At 56.6% G+C, this 17062-nt stretch overlaps 1 protein-coding gene across 1 annotated transcript in view; it reads right to left on the bottom strand.

Moving 5' to 3' along the window:
* Nucleotides 1-17010, bottom strand: part of HELZ2 (helicase with zinc finger 2) — a 30258-nt gene extending 13248 nt beyond the window's left edge. The window contains exons 1-8 of the mRNA XM_053992654.1: nt 16919-17010; nt 6451-7590; nt 6157-6340; nt 5659-5766; nt 4586-5109; nt 3623-4255; nt 1711-2494; nt 1230-1305 (exon numbers count right to left, since the gene is read on the bottom strand). Of these exons, the coding sequence (XP_053848629.1) occupies nt 1230-1305; nt 1711-2494; nt 3623-4255; nt 4586-5109; nt 5659-5766; nt 6157-6340; nt 6451-7448 (3307 nt within the window). The 5' untranslated portion in view covers nt 7449-7590; nt 16919-17010. The remainder of the gene's footprint in view (nt 1-1229; nt 1306-1710; nt 2495-3622; nt 4256-4585; nt 5110-5658; nt 5767-6156; nt 6341-6450; nt 7591-16918) is intronic.
* Between the last annotated feature and the right edge of the window lie 52 nt (nt 17011-17062).

Raw genomic sequence — 17062 nt, forward strand, 5'->3', positions numbered from 1 at the left:
CTGGCTGCCACCTGTCTACACTGTGTCACCTGGCCATGGACTGATGTAACCCCGCTTGGCTGAAACGTGGTAAAGCAGCTCTTGGGGATCGTGAGATCCTCTGTGCATGAACAGGGTGGACATCACAAGGCACCATCACCCACACACCAGGGAGGGAAGGACAGCTTGGAGATGGAATAAAGGCAGAGCCCTGGACCAGTGCAGCCATGAGCACTCATAGTGTAGCCCAGCATGCCCAGTGCCACCAGCAGCCCCTCCTTGCAAACATGGGTAGAGTTTGCTGTGAATTTCAAATTCCCTGAGGAACTGTGAGTCTTGCAGGAACAAGAGCAGTGATCATTTGCAAGGATCCCTCTCAGCTCAGGAAGAGCTCTGCTGATCACAAAACAAATAACAACCAACAAGAGGCATCCTAGTGATGTCAGAACTGGGAAGATGCTGCAAAGAAAGGGTGTGGAGATCACAAACACCCCCTGGGGTCAGTTGTTCTCACCATGAAGAGTCCCAGTTGCGCAATAAAAAAAAAAAGATAATGAAAACACGGATGAGTCATAAATTAAGTCCTTGAGGACAAAACCAGCCTTATCCCTCTCTTGTCATCCAGAGCAGGAGACTCCTCCTTTAGTGAGCTGTTCTGTGATTGGTACCCATCCTGGTTTCAATTCACTTCTGTCACTAGCCTCCCTCACTGGTACTTAGGGCTTCACATGATTCACACATACTCAAGTCTCTGGGATGGCACTTACAGGGCTTGTGCCCTCCTACAAAGCAAAGTCCATGTATTTGAAATTAGTTGACAGCTGGGTGCAGATTTAATTCAGAGTGAAATCTTATTCACTCAGTAAAAGACAAAATCAAAGATCTACCAACCAGAAGGGTATGGAAATGAACAAAAGGCACTCCCTTCTAATCGGTGTTATGTGGACTGGACTGCGGTGATGACAGAGACACTGAGAGGGCAGGGTAGCTCTGCCTGGCAGCACCTCCCATAGAGGTATTTTTCCACAACAATAGCCAATATTTTGCATTTTAACAAGGAGGAAAATGTATGTTGGAAACTCCTCTGCTAATACCCCAGTGTCTCTTCCACCTGCCTGTTACCCCATGGCTGTAGTTGCTATGGACCCTCATGTCCACCAGCACGACTGCAAAAGCTGTGTATGACACTCACACAGAAGACCACCCTAAAATGCAGCCAGGCAGGAGGGACTGTTGCACAAGACACAAACCTGGCAAATTTTCATAGTTTTCCACCACCACATCTTGTAGCTGCTTTTTCCTCAGCTCTTGTCTTGTTATAGAAACCTGGTAAGAAAGAGGCAACAAGTGAACTCAGCTCAGAAACGCCACCCACCAAACACCAGGGTCCCTTATCCTGCCCAGCTGCAGGTTCCCCAAAGTACTTGAAAGCAGCCACACATCTGGGCTGACTTCAGCCAGAGCTTCCACTGCCCTGTCATTAACCTGCCTAGAAGATGCTGATAGAAGTGTTTAACTAAGCCATCCAACCATCCCTGCTCCAACCACCCAGGACACTCTACCTAAATGGAGAGTGCCTCAAAAAAACACTGAAGGCACACGAGACCCCAGATTTCCTATTTTCACTAGCACAAATACTAATAAATAGATTAAAAGGGTCTTTCTTAGGGAGTGTTTAGTCAGCAGAGCAGGCATAGCCCCTCAGGTGGAATGCAGGATTCTTCTACGCACCTGCGTCCCATGGGAGACCACACAGATCTTCTTCAGATCCTGGACACCCCACTCATCTGGCCACGTCTGATAGATCTCCTTCACTTTCTCAATCACTTGTATTATCTCGGAGACGTTTTGCCAAGAAATCATGGAGATATCCCTTTCAGCCACACCACGCACGTGGCAGAACACGAGGGGATAAATTTCGGGATGGGGTGGGATGTTCCCACTGGCTTGGATAGCATTGCCATTGCCAATGTAGAAGTGCTTGGAGATGAACTCAATAATGCTGGCAGTGGAACGATAATTCTCATTGAAGATGATCCTGCTCTTTATGGCCACCTCATGCTTCTCCTTCTGGTAGAACTGAAAGAGCCGGTTCAAGAGGGTGTGATCAGCAGATTGCCCACCCTCAACACAGAACAGCTTTGGGGTTATCTGCATGTGGTCCCCAGCCAGGACAATGCGGGTCTCAAAAGTGGCGTAGGAGAGCGGAACCAAAGCTTCGCACTCCAGCATCTGCGCAGCCTCGTCGATCATGATGTGGGTGAAGTAGCCGGGGCGCACCTTCAGGTCCTTGGAAAGCATGGAGGTGGTGATAATGATGTGGTGCTTGTCGATCTCGGCCTGCGTGGGCAGGCGGAAGGAGCGCTGGTCTGGCGAGAGGCAGCAGTACATCTGGGTGATGGGGTCCGTCATGTTGACCGACCGGTCGGTGGAGATGATCCGCAGGGGAACGGCCCATGGATGCCCCGTGGTCACATAGTTATGAAAATACTCCCGGATGTAAATGTCAGCAGCGCTGGAGGGGGACAAAAGGGAAAAGCATCGAGGAATCTTTGGTGCTGTTCTTAAATTCTGTGACAAAAAGTTCTCTCTCATCATTCTGCAACACACATCCAGTTTCTCTCCTGGCTCTGGTGACACCACACTTGTCACAGCAGACATTCACAACTGCACAAAGGAACCAGTGCCTACGCAGCCACCAATTCCCAGCCTCTTTCAACAGCATGATTTAAAATAGGAATTGGTATTTGAGACTACGACATCTCTTGATACTCTTATGGAAAAATGTGATGTGCCCAACAAAACCTGTGGCCCTGATGCTGTGCAGGGCCAAGTGACAAGGAGCTCTCCTCTGACAGCAAAGCATCCCCATCTCCTGGTGAGACAAGACCTACAGGAGAAGCTTCCGTGCAAGCAAACAGCCTGGAACAGGCTAAGATTAGCAGTCACCATCTATTATGCATTAAAAACTGAGACAGTAACAGCCTGCAGGATCAGATGTGGACACTCTTTTCAGTGTAACTGCTCTAATTTTAACAGTCTTGGCCTGGTTTCTCTGAAGGCAGATCCAATGGCATTCAGGCCAGATCTGCATTTTCTCTTCCCCAAACTCTCCCTGGAAAAGTCAATCGATTGGCATGTACACAGAGCCAAACAGTCTTCAAGGGCAACTAGAGCACAACATTATTCCAGCATGGTCAGGCAGCAGCTTTCTACTTCTTGCAGTACACAGCAAAGGCTGGAGAAAACTGTCTCTCCAGCCACATTCCCATTTTATGATGAGGCAGGAATATGTGAAGTGCTCAAGGCTAGGATGTACAGGGCTTGTAGCAACCTGATCTAGGGGAAGGGTTTGGAACAAGACAAGCTGTAATGTCCTTTCCAACCCAAACCATTCAGGGATTCTGTGAGTTTGTGTTGCCTCTTCCACAAAGACTTCCACCCATGCCAGGTTTCCTTCTAGCAGGAAGTAGAGGAGTTTAAGACAAATTCAACAAAAACTAATTTATTTAAACAAGCAATTGAAGTGCACACTGAGAAAAGGGGAGCTTGGCTCTGGCTCATACACCCTGGCTCCCCTTCACCCCCTCAGCAAGCAATGCACCAGCTTGCCCAAAGTTCTCATTGCCTCTTCCCTGCTAACCTGTTTGTGTGAGTGCAGATCAGCACCCGTGTGTTGGGCTGCCTGAGGATCTCCAAGGTGGCCATGGCCAAGGTGAATGTCTTCCCTGTGCCAAAAGGCCCATAGATGAGCAGAGGTGGGACCTGCCGGCTGGTGGTCGGCTGGCCCGTGATGAAGGAGATGGCCTGTTTCTGCTTGCTGTTCCCTCTCTGTGGGGACCCAAGAGAGTAGGGGATGGAGCAACTGGCAACATCTGGCAGGACCAGCTTCTCATCGAACAGGCTGTCCACAGCTTGGTGCCACTGCCGGAACAGCAGCTGGTCTATTTGGAACTGGATCTCCACCTGGTGGGAGGTGTTTGCCTTGAAGTTTAAGTCCGAGCAGCATCTGCGTGGTATCTGTAGCCAGATAGTCTTCTCCGTGGTGGCTTTACGTTCCACAAAAACTTCATAAACCCGACCGTCCACAGGTGGGTCAAGTGCCAGGAAGGCGGTGGGCACAGACCTGCTCAGCAGGTACCCCTCATCCGTGTCCGGCGAGAGGTTGTAAGGGGTAGGCACTTCAGCAAACAGCTCCCCAGGAAGAGCAAACTTCACCCCCATGGAGAGGCTCTGCAGCATGGGGGTCAGCGAGATGAGCACACGCAGGTTGAGTCTGAAAGGAGGAAACACCCAAATGAAGAGCAAAGAAAGGATCTGTCAGTTCCTGAGCCCTCCTCCATGGAGGGGGGAGTGCCACCTACACCCAGAGAGGGTCTGCCAGCCCCCCAAGCACATACAGAAAGAAACCATGCTCTAGCTAATCCACAGCCACAGGATGAGACTCAGCAAGCCATCCTTCTTGGCAGGTTTCCAGTTTTCTGGGAAGGCACCACAAGACTCAACCCAGAATGGACAGAAGGAACAGCATGGCCTCAAGGGTTAGCAACAGGCTTGTGGTCCCCAGTGAAGGGGTACTCCAAAAGGGTTCACACCTGGCACTTACTTGGCAATCAGAGCCTGCTCAGCTTCTTCCTCACGGAAGAGGAAGCTGTGCATCCTCTCCCGATAGTTGCACCGGGTGATGGGAACGACTGCACTACCCTCACTTTGGTAATCCAGTGCCAGAGCAGGAGGTTTGTACTTTGCCAGCAGAACCACCTCTTCATCAGTCCTTGGCATGCTGGGAACGATGATGCGGTTACCCCGGTCCCAGCGCACAAAGTTGACGGGGCGGCTGCTCTCCCGGGTGCTGGGGACGTGCTGGGGGGTCTCCCGCCGGCCCACCTTCACCTTGATCTTCTGCATGAGGACGGGGCGCTTGCCGAAGTCGAAGACCACCCACTGCTCGAAGATGCCCAGGACGCAGCACTCCATGCTGACCTCCACCAGCGCGGTGCGGGGCGAGGAGGACACGATGGCCACGTGCTCCCCACAAATGTACTGCAGGCCCCGGGAAAGCCCATTCCCTGAGAAGTAGAAGTTGACTCCAGGGTCCCGTTTCAGCAGGGCCACGTGCTGCAGATGCATCTGCCATTGAGGAGAAGACAGGGACACAGTGAGGGCAGCCCACAGGAAGAGCCCAGCAGCTGGTGAGGTGCTCCAGCAGCATTTCCTAGAAAAAGCTGCTAGAGGAACCAAACTCTGTGCCAGTCTCACCACAACTTATTCCTCACGCAATCACACAGCAATTACTCTAAGGTCTCAGAGAACCTCAGGTTCCAGTTTAATATCAACCAGTGTGCAGTAAATGAGAAATCTACTTTGGAGGAGACAGGCTCTTGCCCCCAACATCCACAAAATCCTGGTCAGGAAAGCAGCTGAATGTTGTTATTTGTGATGATACAGGGGAGGTGTTGAGACCAGCCAGGTCTGCCCCAGGACCACTGCACAAGACAGGAGACACAGTGCCTACACCCCCTGCACACAGCCCCAGTGCAGGCACCACCTGAGCAGCTCCTATGTACCCAGCACTTGTTCTCATTTAAACATCCCAAATCCCCATTCTTCTCCCCCTTGCAGAAGTAATAACCAAAAAACTCCCCAACCAAACAAAACCCTACAAAGGACTGAGCTTACCTGAGAGCGGATCTTGAACCGCCATTGGTATTTCTTCTTCCTGTCCTCCAGCTGCACATGCAGAGGCTGCTCACACACAACGTGGACACCTTCGACGTGCTCAGCCATCTGTGGGGAGTCATGAGAGGAGAGGGACTGAAGGCAGCATCCCAGGGACACACCTCAAAGCCCTCCACAGTGCCATCTTCATCCTTGTCTTCATGCTACATCCTCCCAAGAGAGATCAAGAGTACATCCTCATATTCCATCCTTCCCCACTGCTGCTCTGGGTCCCCACCCAGCAGCCTTGGGAAGCAAGAGGACCCACGGCATAGCTTGGGTACCCCGAACAGGCTCTCAGGTTGCTGTCTCCAAAGAGATGAAGGAAGGAGAACGCCACATCCCTTTTGGCATCCCCATTAGGAAGCTGAGCAGTGGTCTCCGTTCCCAAGCTCTCAGACCAGAGAATTCCTGTGATGCCCTGGACCAAAGCTCTCCCACCCTGTGCCCGCCACTCACAATTAACACCTCGTTGGAGCACACCCGATACTCAGCAAGGAGCCGGTCCTGGTAGGACAAGAGCCCATCCTTCAGGGCTTGCTTCTTTTTCTTCACAGAAACCTTCACCCTCTGGATCCACTCCTGCAGCTCCTCTTTGGAATGAGCCTTGGTGCAGCTGCTCCCCATTTCACACACCTCCGCTCTGTCAGGAGAGAGGTGTTCCAGGTGCCACCCATGCCTGGTGGCATGGGGATCCTCAGGGAGCTGGCAGCTCCCTGCCGCCCCTGCCCTCTTCCCTGCTGGATGCCTTACCTGCTACACAGTGAGAACTTGGTCAGCCCGAGAGGTGGTGCACGGTGGACCCACTGCATGGAGCTGTCGGCCGAGAGCATGTGCACGTGCTCAATGGAGGAGCAGTGGTTCTCGAAGCTCTCCTGCGAGCTGCAGGTCACCAGGCAGATGTGGCAGTAGAAGCACACGGGCGCAGGCGCTGCTGGCTCGCCGTTGGTGCTGGCGGTGCCCGCAGATGGCAGCAGGTCGGAGCGCAGCAATCCGTGCTCCCTCTCGGCCTCCCAGATGGCCATCTCCACGTCACTGTGGGCGTACTGGCAGCGCTGCGGGCCGTGCCTGCAGGGCCGGCCCCGGGACACGAACCGGCAGTAGGCGAGGGTCTCGATGAACTCGGGGCAGGGCCGGATGGCCGTGTACTGCTGCTTCTTCTGGCTGTCCAGCACCGCGTGCACCAGGAGCGGGTCCCAGGTGTGATGGGACTCACAGAGCCACCCGCAGCCACCCACTGTGATGCGCTGGGGGCGGCCAAAAAAGCACTGCTTGCAGATCTCCTGGAAGTACCCCCCAAACTCGCTGGTGATCTCGCTGGCAGCACTGGCAGTGAGGTGGGGGGTGGCAGCAGGGCCCCCCAGCTGCGCCTGCAGCACCGCTGCCTTCAGCCAGCGCCGCTCCAGCTGGTGTTCCCTCTCAAAGTTCCAGACCATGGCCTCCTCCGCGCTCCAGGCAAAGGTGCACTGGTTCTTGTGCTTGCTGCAGCCCAGCCCCATCACGTAGTACCTGCAGACAGCGTAGCGCGCCGGGTTGGGGAAGCCGGGCCGCCGGGACACCTTCCTCCATGCCGTGCTCCAGCGGCTGCGGCAGCGCGCCAGCAGGATCTCGTACATGCACTTGTGCTCCACCTCCTGCGGGTGGTAGGTGATCTCGTTCTCCTTCACACTGCACTTGGAGCAGACCAGGAGCAGCTCCAGCTGCTGCTGGAGCCTGCCCAGTGGCACCTTTGGGCCGTTGGCCGTTGGCATCTTTGGCAGCAGCTTGAGTGGGGCAAAATTAATGGTGGGAAGATCTTAGAAGGTGATGCCGTGGGGAAGAGGTGCCATGGAGCGAGTGGCCTTGTCCTAGCTCACTGCATACCTGCCGGTCATCGGTGTAAGCTCATGAAGCCTGACAAAGGAACAAGGAACAAGTGACTTAGCAGGAAACATCAGACAATCCCTGGCTGGGTGCACACAGAGGCACTGACACAGCCAGGAACGTCACCCAGGCAACCTCGGCCTCAGCACTCTCTCCCCCAGCTCTGTTCCCCCACCAGCCCGGGTCCCAGGCGGTTGTTTTGCACAGGGATCAGGCTGCCAAGTGGTGTGGGTTCCCAGAAGGGCTCAGCCTGGTCCCTGATATCCCTACAGACCATCAGCAATTACCATCCAAAGTGGCAAAGCAGTAACTGCTCCAAAGGGCCCAGCACGGTCCCCACAGCAGCCACTGATCTGCCCCCGACCATGGACACATGATCCAACTTCCTCTTCCTGCTGCCAGCACCTGCCTCACCTTGGGTCCCTCCTGCCAACTTTCTTTATCCTGTTTTCTTCCCTGAGCTGGCCAGGCAGCCCCATGCTGAATGGGAAGAACCCAGCTCCAGCCCCTCAGCCTATCCGTCCTGTAGCACAAAAGATTAATTGGAATTAATTAATGAAGCAACCACCTTCTTTGCTCCTGGGATGCAGCACCCAAGGCCGGGAGATGGGCATGCTGGAACAGGGGCCTGCCGGCATCTCTCCAGCTGACAGCTCGGTAAACATCTGGCTGGGAGAGCTCGGCCCTAGCGGCAGGGAAGGCAACCCACGGCTCACTGCCCTTTCCAGCCACCAGCTCCGGCATCTGCCATCTGTTTCCTGGGTAACCAGGGGCCAGAAGCAGCCCTGGAAATGATGCTGCAGGGTTTGGTGGCTGGGCCACGTGGTCAGGGTGAAGGGAACATGCCGGGGCACATCTCTGGGTAGGGTGTGCTGCCAAGAAAAGCCACCAGCCTCGTGCCAAACACTCAACTTGGGCTCCTAGCCAGCAGCCACCACAGACTGGCTCTCTGGCAATGCCAGGGAAGAGCAGGATTTACAGCTGAGGTCCAGTGGACAACGGAACAGGAAGGCAAACTTTGCATTGCTTCTGCATTTTTAATTAAGAATTCTTTGCTCTTTTCTGGGATAAACAGGGTGCTGGGCAAAGTGGGCAGGGAGTGCTGAGGCTGCTGCTCCAGCTGGAGCTCCAGACAACAAACACCAAGCTGGAAGTGGCTGGAGCATCACCCACATTCCCAGCATACCCTTAGCGAGCTCCTCACCTCCCATCCCAGTGTCACAGCATCCACCTGCTGCTGAGCCATGAAGGAGTCATCTAATCCTACTTCTCTGTGTGCATCAGGTCAGACGCGTGCTCGGTGGATAAACACCCGCTCAGTTTATCTCTCAAGGCCTGGCAGCAAGCCTGGCACTGGGCAGAGCTGCAGGTTTCCATTCTGGGAAGCTGTGGGATTCCGTGGCAGACTCCCACGCCAGCGCTGGCTTGATTGGGGTCAGTGTGCCATGCCACTGTGCCATGCCACGAGCTCTGCATCCAGAGCTAAATCACCCAGACTCAGCTCTGCACCTTCACTTCCAAACCTTTACTTGAAGCACTCAGTGCAGGCTGGCAGTGAAAGAAGAGCAGTGACCCCGAGCTGGCTGGGGCCAGCAGACAGCCAGGGTATTGCTATCCTCCGGTTGTAACAAGGTCATGGTCATTGAAATAAAACTTTCTGTAGTCCAGGGGTCAGGAGCTCTTTGTTTGTTCTGGTTCTAATACAGAAAAAAAGAAAATCTGGAGCCACAGCTGAGGTTCTGGTGCTGCCTAATTGCTGATTGATGCAGATAAAATGCTTTGTTCCAAAATGAAATAATTTGGGGAAATTTGAAAATAAGCACGTATAAAGAGAGGAGGGAGAGTGGAACAAGCTGTCTCATGCCCAAGGGCATCAAGGGATGCTCCTCTGATTCTCAGCAAGACAGCAAAGGCAGCACGGTGCTGGTGAGGGCTGCAGACCCCCTGGAGCTGCTCCTGTCAAACTGCTCCAGGCTGTGAGTACCAGAAAAACCCCCGGACAATGGAAACCAGGCAACTGTCTGGGGAGACACAGCCTGCTCCGAGGGCTGGACTGCGGCAGGGAAAAACCCTGCACCTTGTGGGGGTCAAAATCCCTCCTGTTTGAGCCTGGGGAGCCTGTTTGCTCCAAGGGAGCATTCCCACTCGGCTTTCCCCGGGAGATCAGGGATGGACTGGAGCTAAGCGGGACCCCAGGGCAGAGGCACTGTCCCTCGCGACCGCAGGTTCAGCTTGCCCCGGGACCTTGGCACAGGGCAGGGGGGACACAGAGGGCGGCGGTGGCAGCGCGGGGCCGGGCTGCTCCCGAATCTCCGCAGCGGGAACGCCCGGAGCGGGACACAGGTCACGCTCAGCCGCCGAGAGCCTTTCAGCTCCTTTGAAGCTGGCGAGGGCAGCACGTTCCCAGTGGAACTGACTTCTGCAGTTTCGGGAACACTTTGGTATCCCTCCCTTAGCAGTTCCACCTTCCTTCCTCTGGAAGTCTCCGCCTCCGGCCGAGCCCTCCTGGGAAAGGCACTCGGGGTTTGTGCGACATCTGTGCAACACTGGAACTGGTGAAAACTCCAGTAAACCTCAGTTTTACACACGGGAGAGGAAGAAACCGGATCGCTGGCTCCGTGGGCAGGGAGCCGAACTTCCCGGCCCGGACACGTCCACAGCCGCAGCGCTCATGGGAGACGCGGTCCAGCAGCACCGCCGGTACCGACCCACCCGCTTAAACGCTTAAGAACTGCCCATAAAGACCGAGTAGGACAGCCAGGGTGCCACTGGAATTCATGCCTAGGCAGGGCATCCCAGCTGGAAAAAGATAAGAGGGAATATTCCACCTTTAAAGGGGTCAATTCCTCTGCTGTTTATTTTTTTAAGAAGGCGTTTGGTTTTGAGCAAACTGCCAGAACATGCTCTGGGTCTGGAGGTGGGAGGGAAGAGGAAGTGCAAACCCCGCTCTAAGTCTCTGTACAGCGCTAGTGCTGACGCCAAATTAAAGCTTTTCTCTCTCTACAGCACTGTTATACTAGGAAAAAAAAAAAAAGCTAAGGGAACTTTTGCAATCCAAGCTCGGGTGGAGGGAAGATGCAAGGCACAAGGAAGCTCGGGGAGTTCTGCCCCAAGACAGCTGTCCCACTGGGAATAAAACTGATGTCAACAGGGCAAAATCCAAATGCTTCACGGAAGGTAAGAGTGGAAGGGGAGCGGTATTTACCAGCAAGCCACAGATCATTATTTACAAGCTGAATTTTGTATATTTCAAGAAAAAACAACCTTTTTTACAATGATCCTGAAAAGCTCAGCCTGGCATTTAAAGCCACTCACATCCTGATGATGGGTGGCAAGTCACCATGACAGACAGAGGCTGGTTTATTGTACCCCCAGCCCCATCTGGATGAGTTCTGCCTCTCTCCCAGGCACCAACACAGCCCCACACACCCTCTGCCCAGCTCTGGTCCAGCCTTGCCAAAAACCAAACCCAAACAGAGCACACCATGGCCTCGCTGATGGCATTTCCTCCGTGCTCAGGAAAATGCTTTGGGTCAGGGCCGGGCCATGCTGTGTCCAAGCATCGTCCCTGGCAGGCGCCTTGCAGGTCACGCTGCAGCCAGAGATAATCACATTTCCCTGGAAATGGCGAGGGGAAGCATGGCTGTGGTAGAGAAATGCTCACTGTGCCCCTGCGTCCCGACGCTCCACACCCATCCTATCCCACCAGGAGGAAGGTGGCCCTTCTCTGAGCTCTTTGCTTCGTTAATTATTGACAAAATATTGGGCAACGCGCTACGCTGGAGTAAGCCAAGTGCCCCTCGATCAGAGCAAGTGACGTGGATCAGCGTGTTGGGAGTGGGATGGGGACAGGGCACCATGTGCCTCGGGGGGCTGCAGCCCCACACCCCCGTTACCGGACCTAGCCAAGCACTGGCCCTTGGAAGTTTGTCTACAGCTACAAGCAGCACTCAGAGCAACAGTGCAAGACCTTCCCAGTATCTCCAGCACCCCACCAGCGATCAGTGCAGCCGGGCTGGCCGGGACGGTTTGGAAACAGTGGAAGAGGTGCTGCCTGGCAGATGCTGGCCAGTGCCACCCCACCACCCGCAGTCCTCCAGGCTGCACCGAAGCCACACCCCTCTGGAATCTCCCTCCAGTGCAAAAACAGCCTCCAAAGTTCTTGGCGCCCCCCTTTCCCAGCCTTTTTCAACCAGACAGCTCTCTCCACATCCCATCCAAGAGCCGGCACTACCAGCCTGGCTGCTGCAGTGACCGCCGTGACACCACTGCCCGAGTGTGTGTGCAGGCACAGACCCTCCAGTGTGTGCAGAGCCCCGAGACACGTGGACCCCCGGGTGCTGCATTTGCTTTTATCCAACTGTAAGAAGTTCATCGGGAGCTCCCAGATGCCATCCCCGGAGTTCTGAGGCGGCAGCAGGGTTAGAATATCGCTGTCGGGGATCGCTCACCGAAGGCAGCACTGTGCACCCCCGGGGTTCTCCCCACCCTCCAAACAAGGCTTTGCACTTCAAAACCTGCACCCTGGCTATGACCCTCCTCTCCCGAACGCATCCCAGCCCAGGCAGGGACGCTGCGAGCCGGGGCAGGGGCTGAGCGGGATGCGCTCCCCGCACGCCCCGCAGCTTCCCGCACGCCCTGCAGCACCCCACGGCTCGCTGAGGGGCTACCGGGGACATCCTGGGTCCTGCAGCCCCCCAGGGTGCTCCGCTGACCGCCCATCCTCGGAGCTTCCCCTCCCCCCGGAACGCCCCCCACCGCTCTCACCGCCGCCGCCGCCGCGGTGGGGGGACCCGCGGGGACCCGGGGGCTCGCCGCCGGCGACAGTTTCGCTTCTCGGGCCTCCCTGCATTCAAACCGGGGCCGGACTTCGCGGAAATTGCATCACGGCGGCCCCGCCCCGCCCCGCCCGCCGGCACCGGGGGGAGCGGGAGCCGGCACGGCCACCGGGCGGGGGAAATCGGCACCGGCACCGACGGGAGCCCCAGCCGGCACCGGGACCGCCACCGGGAGGGGGGAGCCGGCATTGGACAAGAGGGACAGGCAGCGGGGTGGGGGGACAGGCACCAGGGGGAAGAGGCACCAAGGGAAGCGGGCAGCAGCATTCAGGGCAGCAGAAGCCGGTACCGGTGCCGCTACCGGGACAGCACCACCCGCATCGCGCAGCGAGCAGGACGGGCGCTCCTGGGGGAACCAGCCTCACACCCCGGTCCCGTCCCACCCCTGCATCCCCGCGCATCGGGGGCCGAGTCTCCCCCCGATCCTGTCCCCCCAAGTGCAGAGGGGCCGCTCCCGGGGGCGCTGCTCACCCGCAGGTCGGGATTCCCCGCGCTCAGATTCGGTCCAGAGCCGGGAGCGGCGGCACCGTAGTTTTAAGTGAATATTGAGCGGCAGCCCCAGTCCTCAGCCCGGCGCCCCCGGCAGCCTCCTTTTTAACGGGGCTGGGGGGGGTGGAGGTGGGGTGCCGAGCGCTGCCCTCCTTTCTGTTCATCATCACTTTCGTTTTCCGTTCGATTCCCTGCCTGGCGCGATGTACCCGCTGCAGAGCTCAGCCTCGAGCCAAAAAAACCCTCAAACCCCAAATCCACCCCCAGCAGCAGCCGAGTCTCATTTGCATCGTGTTTCCTGGGGCAGCACCGACAGCCGGGGGTCAACACCTCACACCTCAGTTTGTGGGTACGTGTTACCACACAAGCACCATCAGCTGATGCTCAGCGCCCGAGAAGTGAGGGATCCTCAGCACCAGTCTGTGGAGCTCCTTCTCAGCCCTTTCACACTTCACCAAACCCATCCCACAACAGCTTAGCATCTCATCCCAGCCCTCATCCTCCCCCTGTGCGGTTTGATGATGGGGCAAATTTGCGGGTAATACACACAGAACCAAAAAACCCTGCAACCCGATATGACCCCAAAAGACACGCACCCAAGCAAAATCCCAGGAAGCTCCTCTAACAGCCCCAGCCCCAGTAAACCACAACAGCAGCCGCATCTCACCAGCCGGGACACAAGGCTTCAGAAAGCCGTGACCTGTAAAGCAGGTGCTGTGCCAAACACTGCGGTCCAGCCCCAGCATTCCCACCTAATGGAATTATCTTCATGCCAGAAGCCAGCTGCAAGCCCTGGAAACAACCAGGGAAAACGAACACACCTCCAGCTACAAGTGGCTGTAAAAAATCGCAGGTCCCAGAGGCAAAGTGTCCCTGCTGACAGGGACGCTGTTCAATCCTTCCAGCAATTGATGGGCGCGTCGTCCTTAGTGGTGCCACCTCAACACAAAGCCACCCTTAGCGACAAAAAAAGTTCTTCCTCAAACCAAATGGGAGGAGGAAACACAAAACCAGCCTGTGGGGCACGCCGGCAGTGCAACAGGAAGGAAGGAGGGGCAGAGACCTGTTTCTGGCACGTTTGTCAACACCCGTGGAAGGAGGAAGAGAAACGATGTTTTTGACCTTCCTGCTTTGTGCAGCCGCAGCCACTGGGTGCCTCAGAGGGAGCTCTCACCTTGCTCCCATCCAGCAGCATCCTGCAGAGCCAAGAAAAGGGTTTTCCCACCAAGGAGTGGGGCAGCCCAGGCCTGTGGGTGCTGAATGGACCCCACTGGAGCAGAGGGCACTGGATGGATCCCAGCAGAGCACTGGGCGGCTGTGGAAACCAGGCATTCCTGGGCAGCAAAGCCACCAGGGCTGTGCAACAACACCCTGGTCACTGCTGGACCTGTGGCAGGATGGCCACCTGCACAGGGCCACCTGCCAGGCTCTGCTGCACTCTGTGCTCTGCCAGCGAGGAGCAGTGGGTGGCTCAGCCTCACAGCAGGATCTGACCCTATGGAGCCCCTGTGCTCAGTGTTCCCATCCAGGAAAGGGCTCCACAGCTTTGTCCTTGCAGCTGCCATGGGAACTGTTATGATTTGAGCAGCACCAATCCCATCCCTGGAAGGAGTGACCAAGCAAAGCCCAGCCCCGGTATCAGAGTGGTCCATAGTGATGGAGTCCATCTCCATTTGCTACTGCCTGGGTCAGGAATCATCCTCTCTGCAGCCCTGACTCTAAACCACAGCTAAGCTCTCTGTGACAGCATCAGACAGCAGTGAAAAATAAACAAAATACCTGGCACTACTCCCCTGAGCTAGGACGGGCAGTGCCCAGCTCACCCAGGCAGAACAGCCTTGGCACTGAGGCTTCACTCTGGATTTACAGGTGGGATATCTGGAGGTTTCACTGATTTTACAGGTGGGATATTTCCCCTGCAGCTCTAGAAGCAAGCAGCTTTCACTGTATTATATAAAGCTTCCGGCCCTGCTCCTCGCTCCAGGAGGAGCAGCGGAGCAGCCCAGGGAGCCGTCGGCTCTGCCGTCCCTCCATCGCTGCCGGCGGAGCGCAAGAAGCCACTGCTGGAGCAGGGAGGAGGCAAAGCAGCGTCACCACATCCATAGCATTAGGGCGGGGGAGAACCGAAACCCGGGATCTGCCGATTTTAGACAAACAAACACCGAGTCGAAAGCCCTGAGTTTCGGTTTCCATTCCTGAGGTGACACGGCCGACGGTCACGGAGCGGTTTCCCCAGGAAACCATCGCTGCTGTTCCCCGCCCGAGCGCCAGACACGGTGCCCTTTGTGCGCTGTACACCCCCCGCTTGTCCGAGGAAGTTGCTGGGAGCTGGGAGAGCCTTCCCGCGAGGATGCTGGGGCATCTCCTGTCCCGGTAACAGCCCTAACCTGCCCAGAGAGACGCGGAGAGTGAGGAATTGGGGATTTCTCACAGCCCCCACTACCTGGCACCCTCCACCCCTGGCACACAGGCAGCTGCCGGGCAGGACCGTGGCAAAGCTCTGCTCGTGGTGCTGCCGGGAAGTGGGAGCCTCTGCTCTTTCCCAAACACTGCACTCTGCTCCCGTGGATACCTGGAGGAGAAAATGCAAGGGGCTGAGTCTCCATCACCGCACAATCCAGGGAAAAGCAGGGACTTGGCATGAGTCATCTGCAGCCCTTACGTAATTTTGTCTCTGGGTTCGAGTCCTCTACACCCGGCTGTGAGCAGAGCAGCCCTGGGCTCCCCACGGGAGGAAAGAGGAGAAGATCTCAGCCTGAGCATCCAACGGGACCCCAGGAAGGCAGTGCCAGCACCACCAGGCTGGTAGGATGGGTGCTGAGAAGCCCAATCCTGCCCAGGGACCCCAGGCTCACAGAGCAGGCTGACCCACTGCGATCTACAGCAATGTCCCAGCTGTGGGGTGCACGACACCCACTGCAGCCTTGGGAGCCCGCAGTGAGGGGTGCAGCCCCCCGGGGGATGGGGGGCTTGGGGGCTCCCCCCTGCAGAGCCCCAGAGCTCAGCACCGTGGGGAGGGACAGCTGATTCACAGGTGGGATGTGCTCTCCACGAGCAACGCTTTACCACCCCTGCTGAAACCAGGGCTGCAAGACAGGATCTATTGCCACACTCATATGGGACTTCCCCCCGGCCAGGGAATGTCGCCAGATCGCCCACGGCCGCATCCAGCCCAAGGCCACTCATCCAGACACTGATAATCTCTGCATACAACTCGCTGCAGACAACTTCCCTTCTTTGCTTTTCCCTCTCGGCTCTCATCCTACCGCGAGTTGCTGACTCTGCAAGCCCCCAGCTGCCCTCGGCCGGGCGGGGAAGCACCGCGGCACACTCGGGAGCAGCACAGCCACCCCAGGCGTGGAGCATTTCGCCGGGGCATCCCTGAACGTCCCAGGCGGTCTCTCTCGGGAGACAGGGCTGCCCCACCGGCACCTCCCTGACCGGCTGCCCCGAGAGCTGCTGCAAAGGGAGGGGAGAATTGCACCAGCCCAAATGTGCCTGCCGAGCTTTTATTGCTTGGGGAGCTGTTTACATCCCAAAGAAGAGCTGCTTTGCAGGGCAGAGTACACCCACGCTGGGAATGCTTTGCCGGTGAGGTGATCTATAGTCTCCAGGGCAGGTAAAGGTGCACAGAGCCAGAGAAGAGCTGCTGCCTCCTGCTTGCTCTGCTCTCCCCCAGTCCTTGCTGCCCACTGCTGCGCCACACCAACACAGAGCTGACACAAATCCTGTCCCACCCCACACTCCACTGCCACCTCTCAGATACCTGTAAGGAGGAGCCAGGAGGTCTCACCAGCTGCCCCCTTTCCACCTGATCATTCCCTCTCCCACAGCCCCTGGCTAACCCAGATGAATTTGCCAAAGCAGAGATGGCTGGAGTAGTATGCTCAGCCCACAGCTCTCCAGGGCTGGGCAAAGGCACCACAACTTTTCAGCTCTGGCACTGCTGGGGAAAGGTGTCCCTGTGCTGCAGAAGGACATTCACTCACCACTGCGGCACAGGAAGGGGGAAATTCGGGCTGGAAACCCACCTCAGGTGTGGCTCAGCACTCCTGCTCACGCTGGAGAGGCAAAAGGCAGCTCAGGGTGATCACAACCCTTTATATGTCCTCAGTCTGACATGCTACTGCTGTCCCAAGTACAGAGATATGACGGCCATATCTTAGCAGCAGCCA

This window comes from Vidua macroura, chromosome 17 (genome assembly GCF_024509145.1).
Source record: "Vidua macroura isolate BioBank_ID:100142 chromosome 17, ASM2450914v1, whole genome shotgun sequence".
Taxonomy (NCBI): domain Eukaryota; kingdom Metazoa; phylum Chordata; class Aves; order Passeriformes; family Viduidae; genus Vidua; species Vidua macroura.